Genomic DNA, 18,170 nt, shown 5'->3' with positions numbered 1-18,170 from the left:
TATCTCACGAAAGAAACAATAAATATCACTTATGGGTATCCTTAGACCAAAGCCTACTTCCCTCAGATTTCAGGGTTATCTCAGGGATCCCTAGACAAAGGTAAATATATGAAGGTTTTCAGGAATCCAATAGGAATAGACTAATGGTTTTTGAAAACAAAGAGAATAGTTTAGGTATCTGTTTAAAAAATAAAACTGTAGGATCGTAGATATACAAAAATACCGGAGACCTGCTTCCCAAAAAAATGGATCGAGTGGTTTCTTGACCAAAAATTTATAGATCCTTTTAGGTCTAAAACTTTACGGTGTATTCCCATATCAAAAAATGAACTAGATCGATTTGAAAGGAAAAAAAGTTGCAATGAATAGTTTTCCAAAAGCGCTGATACCATTGTTAGTCCTAGGAGAAACAAGTCGAGTTTTTACAAAGATTTTCTTTTGTAAAATAGTAAAGAAATTAAGTAAAAACAACAATACTACAAAAATTTTCGACCAAAGGCCCCGGAGGTTCAACGACCACTCATCCTTAAGGATATTGCTCGAATCGACAATAAAGCTCCAAATGAGGGCAAAGATAAAGTACATAACGAAACAATAAAGGTTTCAAATGAAACCTTAATATCTCAAACTCTCCTTTTACAATAATCTCTCACAAAGAGAACACGAGTTACACCACTATATTCTTCTCTCAAGGCACAGTAAATTCACATAGAAATCACTCGAGATCATCCGGTTGATGACTTGATATGTACACAAATCAAAAGGAGTTTTTCACAAAGACGGAGACAAAAATAACTAAAATTTCAATATCTAACAAGTAAATCCATTGTCCAAATTATAAAAATATTCAGTGAAGGAAAAAAAAAAACAGATATCTTATCTGCAATGAACATACCCCAAGAATTTGTATGCATTTCCCCTTCCAAGCATAAAAGCATACTCAATTTTTAAAAATATTCCTAATTTTCCATGTTTTTAAGGAAAAATATTTTCTTTGGGAAGATGTGGTTTTTATTTCCTTCAAAACAAGGAGAATATTTTATTTTTTAGGTGATATTTTTCATGTCAATCAAACAAACTCTAAAAGTCGCATGTTGTGTAACTTTCTCTTCAAAAATCACTCTTTAAAAAAGAAAAATAGTCACGTAATATTTATTTTGACTTATTTGATATAGAAGTTTTTGCTAAACTTAATTTGCAATTATTGGATCCATTTAATATGAGCTTAGAGGTATCTATTTTATAAGAATATCAAAGATTAACCTAATCCCATCAAAGCTCGAAAACAGAGTTCACAAACCATCACCAAACCAAGATGGCAGAAACGTCTCTAAAAAATCAGTAGATGTTCAAAACAATACACTTCAAGCCCATGAATTAATATAAATATTAGACATGAACTCGGGGAGATTATTTTTACGACAAAAGCTTTGATGACGGCCATGTAAAAGCATCTCCAAAGGTGGTGTAAAATTGGGTGTAAATTGATATTTTCAAAATCACTTTTACATCCTCAGTTACATTTCGATGGATCTAACTTCAAATTCGTCTCCAATTAAAAGATCTCAATCTATCTTTTGTCTCTTATGGAATGAAATAAAAATATGTATTTTCTTTTTTAATATTTTCTATCAAAATATAATTTGCATCTCATTTATATCTCTCAATTGGTGAGATTTTCGATCACTTTGAAGATCTAAATCTCTATTTTACACACCATTGAAGGTGCTCTAAGCATCTAATGAAAGAAAATGAGACACATCTATTAAGTACGAATACGATAAAGATAATATTGTATAACGTGTGAATAATTAATAAACATGATATGAAAGATCTTCTTTCGAAAAAAAAAAGGGTATTGAGAATGTTTATAGCCGACTATCAATTAAAACTTTAACATGTTTGAGAGTCATTTGAACAACGGGAAAATAAGTAGAATTTTTATTAAGAGGAGGCTAATAAAACGATAAAAAATAGTAAATTAAGATACTTTGTTCATGTTTGAAACTTGAAAGTAAGACGCAAGTCATCTACATTTTATTAGCATGAATTGATGGGCTTAGACTTAGATTCCCAATGGGAAGGAAACAAATCCAGAAATGGAAAAGGATAAAAGAAAGCGACCACAGTGGGAGTCGAACCCACGACCTTTTGATCCGAAGTCAAACGCGCTAATCCACTGCGCTATGCGGTCTTCTTGGAGTAGAATTGTTTTTATATAAATTATTATTCGTCAATTTTATGTCAAAATTCTAACAGTCAAAAGGCACTCTCATGCTCTTTCCGTTTTTGCAAGCCCTTGAAGGAATGAAATTTTTCTGAGTACATATTCTTGGAGGTAGTCGAACGAGCACTCTATTCCCAGCTTATAAAAACCTTACATTGAGACATAGGTCAGGTTACTCCATTTATAAATTTGGTAAACTAATAGGACTTGGATCGATTGACTTGATAGAACCGACAGCATAAATTGACACTATAGCGACAAATCACTATCGCCATATATACATAAAGCTACGAGTAGAACAATCTACTTCCAGGACTCAATCTCAACGATGGTGCCACCAACTTCTGCGCATTCCCTTCAAAGCAACAACACAAATCTTGTGGCCAAAGAACTTATCCATGCACTCTCTAGTTGTTTCCTGTTTTTATTACAGACAATCAACACGCAGATGCACCCTCGGATCGACACTGGAGCTCCTGGGCGGGGCCTGGCATCTGGTTGTCAAGGGATCTAGACGAATGCATGTGGCAATTTGACAAGCACGGACAATAATGCAAGTTGATAGATTGCATGCTGTATTGGGATCGGAATGCTGAACTAAACATCGACTGCATGAACCACTTTCTCTCGGGAAGCTCGTTCAGAGAAATTCGACATACAGGACATGTGGAGTGCTTGTGCAGCCATATGTCGATACATGATGCGTGAAAGGAATGTCCACAGACGGGCAGGATACGTAGTGTATCTTCCTCGTTGTACTCAGCAAGGCACACAGTACACCTGTGGAGATGATTTTAACATTAGAGTGGCAAGTAAAAATAATTAAAAATGAACCTCTTATTGGTTTCAAAATCAAAAACCCCCTCCACCCACCGCACAACAAAAATAAAAATAAAATCCTAAATGGTTCCAGCATCCATTAACTCAAAATGATTAGACGCCTCTCTTACAAGACTTGTGATGTTTAGTCCCTTATTTTTTAAGTCGATGGAGTAAGAGAACGAAAAAGGGACGAACAAAGGAAACGTATTTTAGTTAGGTATGATATACTTTGTATTCATATCGAAGCAATCAAGAAATTAAGTTCCTGGGATGACTGGAAGTTTGGAGACTCGTGCAAAACTAGAGCTGGGGAACGGAAGCAGCTGTATTGTGATGTGAGTTTTCTCAGACGGGGTATCCAGTGATCCATTAAGTATGGCACAAGTCAATAAGTACAAAGATTTCTGGGATTGGGATAAGTACAGAGATAAGAGCAGTTTGATCTGGTGAGATGTAAATCATGGTAGCAACCGCTTGTTTTGTCAGCCAATTTGAAAGAGAAAGAAGCAGTTCCGTGGGGGTAGCGGTTGAAGAACAGGCATAAAGGGGAAGTGACAGAGACTCTCGTGGATGGGGAAAAATTATGTAGCTTCCTTCTCAATTTTATCATTTAGCATACAGTTCATTCTCCTGAGGAACTTTCTAACAACTACCTCCAACAGAAATTTTTTCTAGAAAAGCATGAACACGCCTAACATTTAGGATGATGATCTTTGTGTTGAGAATAAGGTTAATGTTGTAACCGAGATGCATTGCGGTATCTTCTAGAGATATTATTGTCAAAAATTAGTTGAGAAATTCTGATAGCGGACATCACAAAGTGCTGTTTTCCAACTATTACAAACACAAGGAGAAATACTTCATGGCCCCCAAACATGCATATTTAAATAACCATAACTTCCCATGCACAGCTTTTAAACTGCCCTTTTGAGCTTATCTTGAATGTTGAAGTCATTTGACTTGTCTCTGACGTTTCACTGGGAGTCAACATTCCAGACTCTTTCCTTATCCACTCGTTAATAGCTATATTTTGGTTAATTTCACTTAGTCTAAGCATTAGATCATATTGAAGGAGTTGCTCAATTAAAATTTATGTAACTGCACTCACAAAACTCCAAACATTTTTTCGGGACATTTTTTTTTTCATGAACTGCAACAAAAAATTTATGAAGTCCCAGCACCTCTGGCTCTTGCTACTGCTGCAATTTCCAATAGTTTATCACCTAATCACGGAACTCCAACCAATATCAGTTTCTCCATCCAAATACTCAAGGGCAATATTTAAATCTTTTGCACGGTACCGCTATCTAACAATTGTTGGCTAAGAAATGGTTGGTTTATCAATTATTGAACCTAAGGTTTATCAATGACCTCCTCATTGGTTCAGGATGAAGACAGACATTCTAGCCTAGTATCATCATATTCACATTAAGGTAATTCTAGAGATAAACTTTATAATATTGTACGAAGCACAAACCCTCGCAAGCACATGTTTGAGACCCCTTTGACCATGTCCAAAAAGAAAAGAAAAGTCAAAATTCAAACATAAGACAGAGTCAAGAAACTTTTCTAACACTGAATAATATATAGAAGGAGAAACACATATAAATCATCCTTTTTAGCAGTATTTCCTTCAACCAAGAGAATAAAACTAAAAATAAAAATAAAAAATACAAGTTTTCTATGTCACTACCTAACAAATAGCTAATGAGCAAATAGTCAAATCACTTAATCACGCAAGATTCACCATGTGTCTATCCTGGATAAAAATGTCTTCATCAAATTAATTTCTCCTAAATAAATCAAAAGAAAAAAACAACAGAACACTTGGTGGAGCATCATAAGACATTCAGCAAACTATAAGATATTAAAGTTGAACAACTTACTGAGCATTTTCTTTTGAAGACCAGGACATATCTTTATACTTCTTGATGGGAAAATTAGCCACCACGAGAGGCTCAAGGCCATTCAGACCCCGCTCCAACTGTTGACAAAGTGAATGATACACCCCTTCAGTTTAAAATAGTTACAAGTGATCCAGAATCATAAATTCTTCTGGTCAAGTAAGATTCTAAAGTTAGACTTATTATAAATAGCTACATCTTAGAGTGAAAACAACTCTTTCACAAAAATGGACAAAAACAAATGAAAGAAGAAAGTAACCTAACAAGAATAGTTTTCTTGGCACATATACTATTGTAGCATAAGTAATTTTTGCCACACTGTCACAAGGATGAAGAGCATGATAATCCAACAAAAATTATACAAAATGGGCAGACTTTTGGAAACCACACGATTGAATAAATGCAGAAAAGACCAAAGAGGTGCAATATAATTATGTATGCGTAAATCTTAACAGCTTAAAATTGTCAATTATTGCCATTCGAACCTCAAACACACTGCTATCTAATTTCAATCGAGCAAACACAATGAAAGCATAATAAAATCACATCCCAACTTAATGTTTGGTAATCAAAACTATTTGGGCCCCAACAAATGAATTCTAATTCTCAACTCTTTTGAGATTCTTTTTCATATCTGGACATGGAATTGACCATACAGAATGATAAATCCTAATTACATCAAATATAAAATTGCAAAGAAACCATGTAACTACAAAATATGCTTTTAAATCAGAAATGAAATATGAACATCTAGAGGAAACAAATACTTACAATGCTAAGATCAGACCTAGAACCCGTGGCTAAAGCCCGTCTCGACGCATTTAACTGAATTCTAGCCCATATGAGTCTTGTACACACAAACACTATGAACAAGGTACTCAATGCAAACCCAATCACTGTCATCACCAAATTTATCTGTGAAGTCATCATTATTCCTTTCTAGATGCTGGCACTACAGTAAAATTAGATGCCCAACTCAATATTTTCTGTACACTCAGTGTCTCACACAGAAATTCTTAGAAATATTCAAACCCTACACTCTTCATAACAACTAAACCATTCCACACAAAACCCACTTCATAAAATCAATTAACTAACTTATAAAGCCTAAAAAACTCTGTCAAATCATCACTACTAGTCTATCTCCTACTTCCCCACTTTAAAAAAAAACCCTTCTTTATTCTGATTTCTGTATCTGGCATCCACGTTTCTTTCTCAGCAGGAATAGTAACAGTGTAAATTTTCAAGACCTTAACAAGATCGTGAAAGGGCTACTGGTGTTGGGGGAAAGAATCCATGGTGGAATTGGTCGGGGCCAGCATCTGAGGAGCCCCATTGGTAGAAAAACACCAGAGGGGAGGGATTATAAATTTATAATAGTGTGATTAAGAAAGATTAGCGTCATAAACAACATTCAAGTAGGAGAAAGGGACAGAAAAGGGATCTGAGATCCAAAATGATTGTTCACGGCATGTGAAAATCAAATCGAGCAAAAAATAATGAAAAAGAAAGCATATCAGAACAAACAACTTGTGACAGTGCTCGCTTTTTATTTCACCGTCCTAATCCATTTGATGAATATTCCACTCGCCTTTAATTCTTCTGTGCATTTGAACTATCCGCTGTTCAATTTTTATCCATTCAATTAATTATTCATATAATTTTTTAGAGTGATTTTTTCTTCAAAAAAATTGATTTTTTGATCGCCATCTTCCTCCATTCACTTCTTGTACAACTTTTATAGATAAAAATGTGACAAAACTCTATTCATATATATTAATCTAAATTTTTACGTAAGACAATTACAATTGAGCACTAGATATCACAAAAACAATTTTCCGTACCCAATTATTCATTTAGTGAAACACTTGACATAGAAATTCAATTATTAGAGTAGATAAGTTTATTCACGTACCAAAGATTGATAAGTGTATATCACTTCTACAAATGAGATGTCAACAAAACTTTGACTTTATATTTTTTAACTGATCTCATTTTGTAATAGCTTCGGAGCAAACAATATTTTCATGATTACGATTCTATTCTTCTTAACCAAGTCATTAGAGCTATTTGCGGATTCGGCTCCGATGGAAAAGGTGGCCCACCATAGGAAATGCAAAATGATAGAAGAGTTCGCTCCCCAAGGTCTCTCATGGCAAATGATTTATAAAGTGTCTGAATAAATTGATGGAGCATAGAAGAATCGTAATCAATTATTTATTCATTGAAATGCTTAAAGTGAAAATTCAATTATAGAGAGGATAATTTATTCCACGTATCAAACACATGACTTTTTATTCATTTTGATCTAAACTTTTAAATAAAAGCAATTTTACTTGAACACTCAAATACTATGGAAACCACAAAATTTCTTTTTTTCCTTTTATTGTAACCAATTATTTATTCACTGGAACAAGTGAAGTGAAAAACTCATTTATGAGAGAAAATAAATTTATTTACATTTCAAAAGACGAACTTATATAAATGAGACGGAGAAATTTTTTTTAGTATCAATCGTTTAAAATCAAATTGAGGATCTTCCCTCCACCAAGCATGGTCCAAATTCATTCTCCATGAAAATTTATCTGTCACTAGTTGCATGATTGTCTCTTAAGGAAAAATAATATATTTTGAGTAAACGACAGTGTGAAACGATAACTTGAAAAATTTTGCTATTTATATATTGATTTTGACACTTTGGTTGACACTTTTACATTGTTGTAAGTGTCAATTGAATGAAAAAACTTTTTGAAATTTAAATTGTCCAATAGAATAATGGCATGTGACAAAGTGTAGACTAAAGTGTACACCATAGTGTACATGTAACAATGTTCAAACTTATAATGTTGAGGGGACAATTTATGTTGGATCTTTCACAATCAAATTAGCAAGATTGAAATGATCATTTACGCCCTTCGAAAATTTATTTGTTGGTTTTCAGTTTTTAAGTTTCTATAATTTGAAAATGGAAAAAGCCTAAGTGGACTACGGACATTTGAAGCTAGGTCTGACATTTTCTTATCTTTTCTTCTTTTCAAGAAAAAAAATATCATAAATTTTTAAAAGTTGATCCAAGTCTTGTAACACCGATATGGAGGAATGGCAAAAAAAATTCATTCAACCCGATACACGTGGGGTTTCGCCCCGAATAGGGTAGGTAATACCCTCTTAACTGGGTACATAGGATGGGTATGGAGTGAGAGTCATTGCCCCGAAGCGGGTATGGGACGGTACGAGAAACATATTCCCCGTCCCATTACCCGTCCCGTTTAATATTAATTTCAAATTTAAGTTTTTATTAAACAAAAATAATAAATTTATAATTTTTTTTAAAGAGAATATAAGTTGTTTTAAACAAATTGGTAAAAAAAAGTAATACTATTGACCAACTAAGGACATAAAAAATAAAAGCAAAAAAGAAAAAAATAAAAAATAAACAGGGCGATAAATGGGGTAGGAGACTTGCCCCGCCCCGAACCGCCCTGTCCCACTTTAACTGGCTATGGGGTATAGGGTAAAATAACAAAAAGATCTGACAGGACGGAGGTGGGAATTGCCGATCCGTCCTATACCTGCCTTGCCATCCCTAATAATGGTGGGGAATTACTAGCACTAGGATATTTGGTGCCATTTTGCTGGCTGTATTTCCATTAAAATGGCTACGGTAGACAACCTTAGTTTATTTTTATCTTTTGAGGTCTATAAATGGTTACGTTTGCTCATCTTCCCTTGAATTAGGAGTAGAAGCGATACCTCTTTTGTTTTCAAGCCAATAACAATTGCAAAGGAATTCAGTCAACTTTTAATAATTGTTTGATTATGTATTTATAATTTTCTTTTATAAATTCAGTATACAGAAAAATTTACAAGTGCTACCAACGTCCCAATTTTTGTACAAATACTTGTTTACTCTTCAATTTTTATATGATCAACTACTAACTTATGTATTGGAGTATCCTTTAAACAATATCTCATCCGTTTTTCGCATTTTTGTTTAAAACTTTCAAAGTTATTGTTAAAGAGAATCGACATCAATTGAAGTCTAAGTTTCCGTGATAGATTTCGACTCGAATTAAAAGAAATCGTTAGTGTGTGTTTTGTAGATCCAATGCGACCAGAAGTGCAAATAAAAGATGCGACTTTGACATATATTTTTAGAATAACAATACTTTCAAATATCTTTATCTCAATCTTAACATAGGAGTAGACGGCCTCCAATCCCTATATCTCTTTCGTGCCCTTGATTAACTTATGAACATAGTATATTCAATATAATAAAATTGAATATGAGTGAAAAGAGAGTCACGAGACAAAGTTTTGTGTAAATGCATGAATCATTCACGTTAAAGGCCATAGGTGTCAATCGAAGTGAAATTCTTCTTTATAGATTTCAATTGGAATAAAATTAAGTTTCTATTTAACTCTCATTAAAATTATAATTCATTTTTCTCTTTTTTTATCAACTACATATTCTCTAATAAAATAATATTGCATGTAACCCCAAAAACCTTTTTTTAACCACACATTCCTAAAAAAATTACTACTCCAAAATATATTTTTCCCAAATTCTCATTATAATGGGAGCCAATCAAGGGCTAAATTGTTTGTGTGTTTAGTGGATTACATTAATGTTGCTTCCTCGGTGATCCGAACTTCAAAAAAAAAAAAAAAAAAAAAGATTTCGACATTTATGTGATCATGGACTGGACTCACGGTTTATTCTCGGTTGACTCTCATTTTTGGGAAATCTATATTTTGAAATAGCGATTTTTTGAAAAAAAATATGTAATTGAAAAATAAAGATTTTTTTTGAAATTACGAGTAAAATTATTTTACAGAGAAATGTGTGATTAAAAAAATAAGTTTTTGAAAAAAATGGAGTACCCTTCTTTGAGCATCATTTTTTAGGGAAAATTGTTTGGAGAATGTGAGATTAAAAAATAAGGAAAAGTTACGTGTGAAATTATTTTATTGAAAAATGTGTGATTGAGAATGAGTTTTTAAAAAATTAGTTTTTGGGGGAAAAAAATGAAGGCCAAATATAAGCTTAGTATTTTCAACATGAAAAATGAATATGATCGATAAAGGAAAGATCTTAAAATTTGACACCGTCATCTATTTATGATATATCACATCTTATGCCGCGTTGTTTTTCCCTTTTATTCCTCTTTATTTTTTTATTAGATGCTTAATTAATTTTTGCACAAGTTGGATCTGACTAGTACAAGCATGGAAGTTGAAAGAGTCGAATATTAGATTAGGAACTAATTAATTAAGGGTAATATTATCTGTAGTCACTCACTACAACAGTCGTCCTTACGACATCCATATGAAATGTGGTTATTTAATACATGAGTCAGTAAGCAACTGCGAATAACGTTATTCAATTAAATTTAGAACACGTAAATGAATGTTGTATACACTAAATTTATTCAGTAAAATAACACCTGATCCGTGCATTAATAATTTGAGAAATAATTGCAATGGAATCCATCAAACTATTAAATATATATGTGCAAAATGGATATTTTTATTTTATTTTCTGTGATAGCTGGTTCTTTACCTTTCAAGCTTGTAACAACTTTGGTTTCATAGGATAATTTGCGTCCACTTGACCGTTATAAAATCTAATTGATTTGTCTTGGCTTACACCAAAGGCTGAATGGTTCAAGACATCACGTTCACCAATTAGCCGGGTAAGTCCGATAGTATTTCACTAAGGGAGGTTCAAAGCCAGAAGCTACCTTACCTGATGCAGTGTTTTTCCGCTTACTCTCTACAATGCATAATGCATCATCATTGCATTGCATGATACTTATGTACTCGAATTTTCATTCATGTGGGGGATTATTGGAAATGGTGTTTATTAATAAACCAATTCAAAAATGAATGAGAAATTGTGGTTTTTGGAATAGTGGCACCTGTTTGAAAGGTTGCATGGTTTGGCTCAAATCCTTTCATCACACCACTCCATTCTCTATATAAAGGACCCCTTGGATGACTTTGAGAGTACACCATTTGCATATTGAGCATTCATTCTTCTCAAAATTGCAATTCTCTTCTTCTTCATCTCTTTTCATATATTATATTCCTTGTAGAAGGGAAACTCCGTTGAAAGTTCGCCGGATTTGTAGTTTGAAGTGCTACTACCACAAATCGAATCCGTTGTATCTTGGGAGACAATTGCCGCCAACCGTGAGCACCGTAACGGGGCAATATTGTCTTAAGGAGAGAGTGAATACACTTGCCTCGGATTTAATCTTCGTTTTCTACTCCTTCTTATTTTAAATTTCTTATTTGGTTTTATGGTTTTGTACTACATTTCCATTTCATAAATTTGTGATTAAAATGGACTCACAAACAACCATCTTTACCGCTCACAAATAAGCCCGGTTCCCAACAAATTGTTGTGCATTTCATACCAGCAAATTTTAGAACTTGGAAAATAAAAGCTATTTATTGATGTGTTTGAATATAATTACAAAAATGGAAATAGATTATAGGATTTTTTTTAATGATAAATGTAATATTATTAATTACATTTTTTTGATTAGTAATTTTAAAAGTTAGTTAAAATCTATTAAATCTCACAATATCTAAGAGTGTGTTTGATTACATTTATTTTTCATGAAAAATATCAGTTTTCCATTCAAATTCCTACTTGGAGTGTTTGATTGCTATTTTTTTCCATGGAAAATATTTTCTAACTTTTGAAAATATGTCTAATTTTCCTTGTTTTTAAGGAAAATATTTTCCTTGGATAGAGGTGGTTTTTATTTTCCACAAAAGATGGAAAATATTTTCTTTTCTAGGTGATATTTTCCATGTCAATCAAACACGCTCTAAAATTATAAAATAAAAAACTTGTCCATGAAGGAGAATAGGAATCAACTTAGCCCCTGTTTGGCCCCCTTTAAAACTCTTCAATTTAATTTAATTTTTTCTCTCTCCTACTTTCAATCACACAATTTTTAATAAAATAATATTACGCACAAATCGAAAACTTTTCAACTACATAATTTTTAAAAAAAAAAAAATACTATTCCCCCATTATAAATTCAAATAGTGGGGGCCAAGCGGGGGGCTTAATTCATTCATGTTACAATTTATATTTAAATATAGACAATTGAAAAGGCTAAAGGCATAATCTGGAAAGGCTATGATTTGATGCTTCTCAAAAATCCACCCCTAAATGGTACAAATGCTTGCATGATCAATTTTTCTCAAAACTACTAATCATCTAAAATAACTTGTGATTATTCGAGAATCGAAAGTTGAGTTCTAAAATCAATCTCGAATGGCACGTTTATGTCAATTAGCTTATCATAATAACAGAAATTTTGAGTTATCTTCTTCCTCCCCATTGTGAATGTTGACATTTATCTCAACAAATAAAACTGAAATAGGTGATTGAGTGTAAAGATAACGACGGTGTGCAATTTACTTCTGTACTATAATGAAATTCAACCCTTCAAGTGTATAAAGAAGAAGAAGAAGAAGAAGAAGAAGAAGAAATTCAGCTCTTCAAAATATCTGAAAAAGTGTCAAAGATGTGGTTTTCACAGATTAAGCAATGATGTTGTATTCGGTTTTTTTTTTTTTTTTTTTTTTTTTTTTTTTTTTTTTTTTTTTTTTTTTTTTTTTTTTTTGGGATACCAATATCTATTTTGAATGTTATAGTATTTCAATGAAATAAGGATAGTTGAGTTTAAGGGCATGATGTTAAAAGGGAGACAAAAAGTAATGCAATGAAATTGATCAAAGTATTTGATAAAAATAAAATTAGTTACATAGTCATCAAATAGCAATGGAATAAGAGTTAAATAATTCACTATCTTGAAGTACCATAGAAGAGTTGTAACACCTTGAACATGAAGGCTTGCATGTGCGAGAAATAGTTTTGGAGACTGCATAAATGAACTTGAAATTCGAACAAATAACAATTGTTGAGAATGGAATCGAGTGGTTGAGCTCTTAGATTCACACTTACAAGTTGATCATATTCTGACACCAAATTGGCCTAAAGAAAGCATGAGTGAAGAATTAGAATATCAAAGAACTTCCCCAGATATCTCTAACTAAAAGGAAATAGTTATTAAAAGATTTAGTAGAGACGGTCGATTAGAAAATCTTCTTCACCATTTCTTGCAACGAAATCTTGAAAATTAGTTCACTAATTTTTGTAACTTTCCTATCGTCCAAATTATAATCTAAAGGCTTATTAGCACAAAACTTCTCTACATTTGGCCTTTAGTGTACAAAATGTCTATACGTTTCAAATTTTTGTATTTCACCTTTATTTTCATGTTTCATTGTGGAAAGCGTCATTCAATTAAAACTTGCAAAATGACAAATATACCCTAATATTTAAATAAAAAAATAATAGAAAATAAAGAACAAATTACAATCATATTCTCAATTTATTTTTTTAAAGAAAAATAAAAATAAGCTCCAAATAAATTAAATTAAAAAATTTTTAAAAAAAGAGAAAAAGAAAAATTACTTTCTTTCTCCTTCTCCGCCATCATTTTCTTCCCCAAGATCCCTACCATTTTACTTCAACCCAGGCATGAATATTTTGCCCATTTCGCATGTCCACAAGAACAAAAGTAAAATTTTCGAATTATTGATGTAGTAGCTTGCAGTTTGTGTAATCACAAATTCAATGTTGTTAAAGTTTATCCCTGCATGATTCCCACCCCGATCATTGAATTCTTGCTTTCTGTTAAGGGATAAAATCTCATATCGAATAAACATGAAAATATAGATCAATTTATAAGTTCTTGAGCTACTCCCCTTAACAAGATTGATATTTTAAGATGAAAACTCAAATCTTAATATGGTATCAAAGTTCATTGAGCTTTAATTGTTGATCCCAAAAGGTTGTAAGAACTAAGATTTAATAGAACAGTACAGTATGAAGTAACGAAGATCACAACAATGAAATAAGGTTAAAAATAAAGAAATAAACAAGAGTTAAGCAAAGGAAACAATGTTTTATTATAACAATATGGAGAGAAAATTATAACAAAACATTTTTTGGTTAAAAAAAACTGAATGAAAAGGCCACTATTTTATAGGTACATATTGTACCATAAAGATGAAAATAATATAAAAAATAATGTGAAATTAAGAAAATAATATTTTTCCAATAAAATCACGTGAAAATAATAATGTGGAAATAAGAAAATAATATTTTTCCAAAAAATTCCCCCTAATTTGGGGCACAAAATTTAACAATCTCCATCTTGACTCAAATTTCGGTGCAACGAATGAACTTTCAAAATTTCTTCACCTGAGAAATAAGTCCGTCCACATCAAAATAGCCAAGCTCCTAAACAAAGTAACCAAAACTCTACATTACCAAAAATATCTTCCTCTATACGATGTCCACGGGTGATGAGCGAATTTCACTCATTGATTTAATGTCTCTTAAGCTTGAAATATTTGGTTGTTTTCGAGAAATGTAGAATGTTTTGATGCGGGTATTTGTGTTGTTTTATAGGTAAACCAATTTGATGAAATGGTGAGTTTAAAGGGTGGAAAAGAGTCAAAGTTATATAGAAGTGAATGGACAAGAAGAAGTATCAAGATGCACGTGAAAGACGATGGAAGAAAGAAGGAAGAAAACCAACTAAAAAAAAAAAAACTTAACACAGCGCCTGGGCGCCACAAATCAGCGCCCAGGCGCTGAACAAGCACAAGGAGCAGAATTGCAGCAGCGCCTGAAAGGAAAAACGCAATTTTTCCAAATATTTTTGACCTGGCCCAACTCCAACTCGTAATGCAAATTAAAGGGATTATAAATACATATTGACAGACCTAAGAAAGGGTGTTGGACGACTGAAGAAAGGAGGCAAGGAGATACACTAATTGAAAGAAGAATCACCGGATTTTGGAGAAGGAATCAAGCTGCAACCTGAGTTTTTTCTTATCTTTCTCTTCTCCATGCGATTTAATTCATATTTTATAATGTTCTTCTTCTCAATCATGAACTAAGTTATTAAATATAGGGTTTGATGTAACCTATTTGAGACATAATTCAATTTCTTTATAGTATTTCCATTTAATTTTCCAGAATTGATTTGTATTGTTCTTGCTTAATGCTTTTAGTTGCTTGATCACTAGTTGAATGAATTGATGCTCTAAATTTAACGCTCGAGAGAGGAAAATTTAGGCATGATCTAAGAACAATATAACCTAGATTTATAGATTTTGAGAGAAAGTGCAATTCTTTGAGGGTAAAACAAGAACCAGGTGCGTGATAATCTTTATAAATTTAACTCGGAATAGAGATATTGAGGTTGAAATATAGAGATAGGTTCTATTTGACGCTCGAGAGGGGGAAATAGAATTAATTTAGGATTCTTGCCTATGAATTCGGGAAATAATTAATGGAAGTATCTATAAGGGTTGAGAATTATGTTGATAATACGGTGAAATCACTCCCTAGACTTTATGAAATTGTGAATTAATCTTTAGAAATTGCCTCACTTTTCTTGCATTATTAAATTCATCGACATTAGTTTAGCATTCAAACATCAATTTAACATCCAACTGTCTAGATAAAGTAAACGCGGACATAATTATAGTACTCAGTGGAAGTCGAATATCAATTCGTATGGGTTCGACACTTTTCATTTCTTTAATATACTACAAAACTTGACACCGTGCGCTTGCGGTATAAAATCACATTATATAAATCACGTGGCAAGTTTTTGGCGCCGTTGTCGGGGATTGATTCATTCGAATTCAATTGATATTATTACCAATCGGCGTTCATTTTACTCTAGATTTTTATTTTTACCATAATTTTTATTTTACTCTTTTTGTATCTATCTTTAAAAGCTTCCTTGTGATTATTTTCAGCTGTTTATGCGAAGGGCGAAAAATCTAGATCTACTACCTGTTGATCCTGAACCAGAACGCACATTTCGCATTCTCAGAGGCATATAAAGAAATGAACGGAAAGCAATGGCAGAACAGGATGCTAGAGCAGCCAATGAGGATAACCAACAAAGGGCTATTTGGGAATACATAAGGTAGGTTGTCAATGACAACTATTTCGGCATCGCACGCCCAGCAATTGCTGCAAACAATTTTGAATTGAAGCCAGGGTTGATACATATGGTGCAGCAAAATCAGTTTGGGGGTGCTGCAATAGAAGATCCAAATGCTTATCTTGGATCCTTTTTGGAAATTTGTGACACGGTGAAGATGAATGGGGTTACTGAAGATGAAATTAGACTCCGCCTATTCTCATTCTCTTTAAGGGATAAAGCAAAGGCTTGGTTCCAATCACTACCGTATGGCTCAATTACAACTTGGGATGATTTGGCTCAGAAATCCCTCACCAAGTACTTTCCACTTTCTAAATCAGCTCAACTTCGCCATGAAATTAGCCAATTCAAACAACTCGACTTCGAGCCATTCTATGAAGCTTGGGAAAGATTTAAAGACTTGCTTAGGTGATGTCCTCAACATGGGTTCCAGAAATGGGTGCAAATTGAAATATTTTATAATGGGATAAATGGGCAGACAAGGACTATGGTAGATGCAGCTGCGGGAGACATTTTAATGGCTAAAACAGCAGAGGCTACATATGCTTTATTGGATGACATAGCCACCAACAGTTACCAATGGCCAAGTGAAAGATCGGGTGTAAAGAAAGTAGCAGGACTTCATGAAGTAGATCCCATCACTGCACTAGCAGCTCAGGTTGCATCACTCACAAATCAGATAGTCGCGCTTACCACTCAAGGAAATCAACAGAAGGTAGATTCAATCATGAGTACTTCTTCTTCACACCAAGAGACAGAGGTTGCAAACGAGCAGGCCCAATATGTCAACAGTAGAAACTACAATCAAAGAGGAAGCTATCAAGCTAATCACTATCATCCAGCGCTGAGGAATCATGAGAACTTGTCATATGGCAACAATAGAAACACACTTCAACCTCCACCCGGATTCAACACTCAGAATTCTGATGGGAAACCACCATTGGAAGACATCCTTGGAACGTTCATTTCTGAGACAAGATCACGCTTCAACAAAGATGAATCACGTTTGGATAATATTGAAACACATGTGTCCAACATGGGAGCCACAATGAAGAATCTTGAAGTGCAAATTGACCAATTGGCTACCTCAATAAAGTCTCAGCAAAAAGGAAAATTTCCAAGTGATACAGAGGTCAATCCAAAGGAGCACTGTAAAGCTGTTGTATTAAGGAATGGCAAGCAAGTTGGAGAAAGTGAACTCACTGAAGATAGCAACCCCACACCTGATAAGGAGAAAGAACAAGTAGTAGATGAGCAAGAAAAGCAGGCCAAGGGAACAAATAAAGCCCACAGACCTTACTCCATATCCTTCCCTGACAACCCACCAATTCTCGCACCACCACTTCCATTTCCACAGCGTTTTCAAAAGAAAAAATTTGATAATCAATTTGCAAAATTTTTAAAAATTTTCAAGAAAATTCACATTAATATTCCTTTTGTAGATGTTTTGGAATAAATGCCAAATTACGTAAAGTTTATGAAGGAAGTGATGTTAAAGAAGCGAAAATTGGAGGAATATGAAACAGTAAAATTGACAGAAGAATGCAGCGCTATTCTTCAAAAGAAACTTCCTCAGAAGAGAAAAGATCCGGGCAGCTTCACTATTCCATGCACCATTGGAAGCTCCTCCTTTGAAAAGGCCCTCTGTGATCTAGGAGCAAGCATCAACCTAATGCCGTTATCATTATTCAAGAAATTAGGCCTCGGGGAGGTCAAGCCAATAACAGTGACTCTACAACTAGCTGATAGGTCCCTCACCTACCCAAGAGGGATTATTGAAGACGTGTTGGTAAAGGTCGACAAATTCATCTTCCCAGCCGATTTTGTGGTATTAGATATGGAAGAAGATCAGGAAATCCCACTGATTTTAGGCAGGCCATTCTTAGCAACTGGAAGGGCATTAATTGATGTACAAGAGGGACAATTGACATTGAGAGTAAATGAAGAAGAGGTGAGGTTCAACATTTACCAAGCAATGAAATACTCAGATGACAATGACACTTGCACATGATTAACTTCATTGATTCTGCTGTGAGAGATGAGAAAGTATGTATTGAAGATCCTCTAGAGCAATGTATGATGTTTAGTACAACAAAGGATGATATTAGCACTTTTGGAGAGTACATAGGGAGCAAGGATTTGGTTGATTACATATTG

General features: G+C 33.5%; 3 protein-coding genes and 1 non-coding gene across 4 annotated transcripts; 2 read left to right on the top strand and 2 right to left on the bottom strand.

The window, feature by feature from the left end:
* Positions 1–2,120: 2,120 nt before the first annotated feature.
* TRNAR-UCG lies at positions 2,121–2,194 on the bottom strand. The gene has a single exon. It is a non-coding gene; the product is annotated as a tRNA-Arg (tRNA).
* Positions 2,195–2,339: 145 nt separating this feature from the next.
* Positions 2,340–6,529, bottom strand: LOC111407364 (RING-H2 finger protein ATL80-like). The gene is made up of 3 exons (XM_023036786.1): positions 5,725–6,529; positions 4,936–5,033; positions 2,340–3,007 (listed from the first exon to the last, which is right to left on the bottom strand). The coding sequence occupies exons 1-3, from the start codon at positions 5,881–5,883 to the stop codon at positions 2,665–2,667; spliced, it is 600 nt and encodes a 199-aa protein (XP_022892554.1). The 5' UTR covers positions 5,884–6,529; the 3' UTR covers positions 2,340–2,664.
* A 9,971-nt stretch (positions 6,530–16,500) lies between these two features.
* LOC111408348 lies at positions 16,501–17,469 on the top strand. The gene is made up of 2 exons (XM_023038115.1): positions 16,501–17,371; positions 17,456–17,469. Exons 1-2 carry the CDS (start codon positions 16,501–16,503, stop codon positions 17,467–17,469), a joined length of 885 nt encoding a protein of 294 aa, XP_022893883.1.
* On the top strand, positions 17,470–18,024 carry LOC111408347. Its single transcript, XM_023038114.1, has one exon. The coding sequence runs from the start codon at positions 17,470–17,472 to the stop codon at positions 18,022–18,024; it is 555 nt and encodes a 184-aa protein (XP_022893882.1).
* The last annotated feature ends 146 nt before the right edge of the window (positions 18,025–18,170 follow it).

This window comes from Olea europaea, chromosome 13 (genome assembly GCF_002742605.1).
Source record: "Olea europaea var. sylvestris chromosome 13, O_europaea_v1, whole genome shotgun sequence".
NCBI classification, from domain to species: Eukaryota; Viridiplantae; Streptophyta; class Magnoliopsida; order Lamiales; family Oleaceae; genus Olea; species Olea europaea.
Note: the sequence above shows the minus strand (reverse complement) of the source record. Positions and strands in the feature narration are given on the sequence as shown.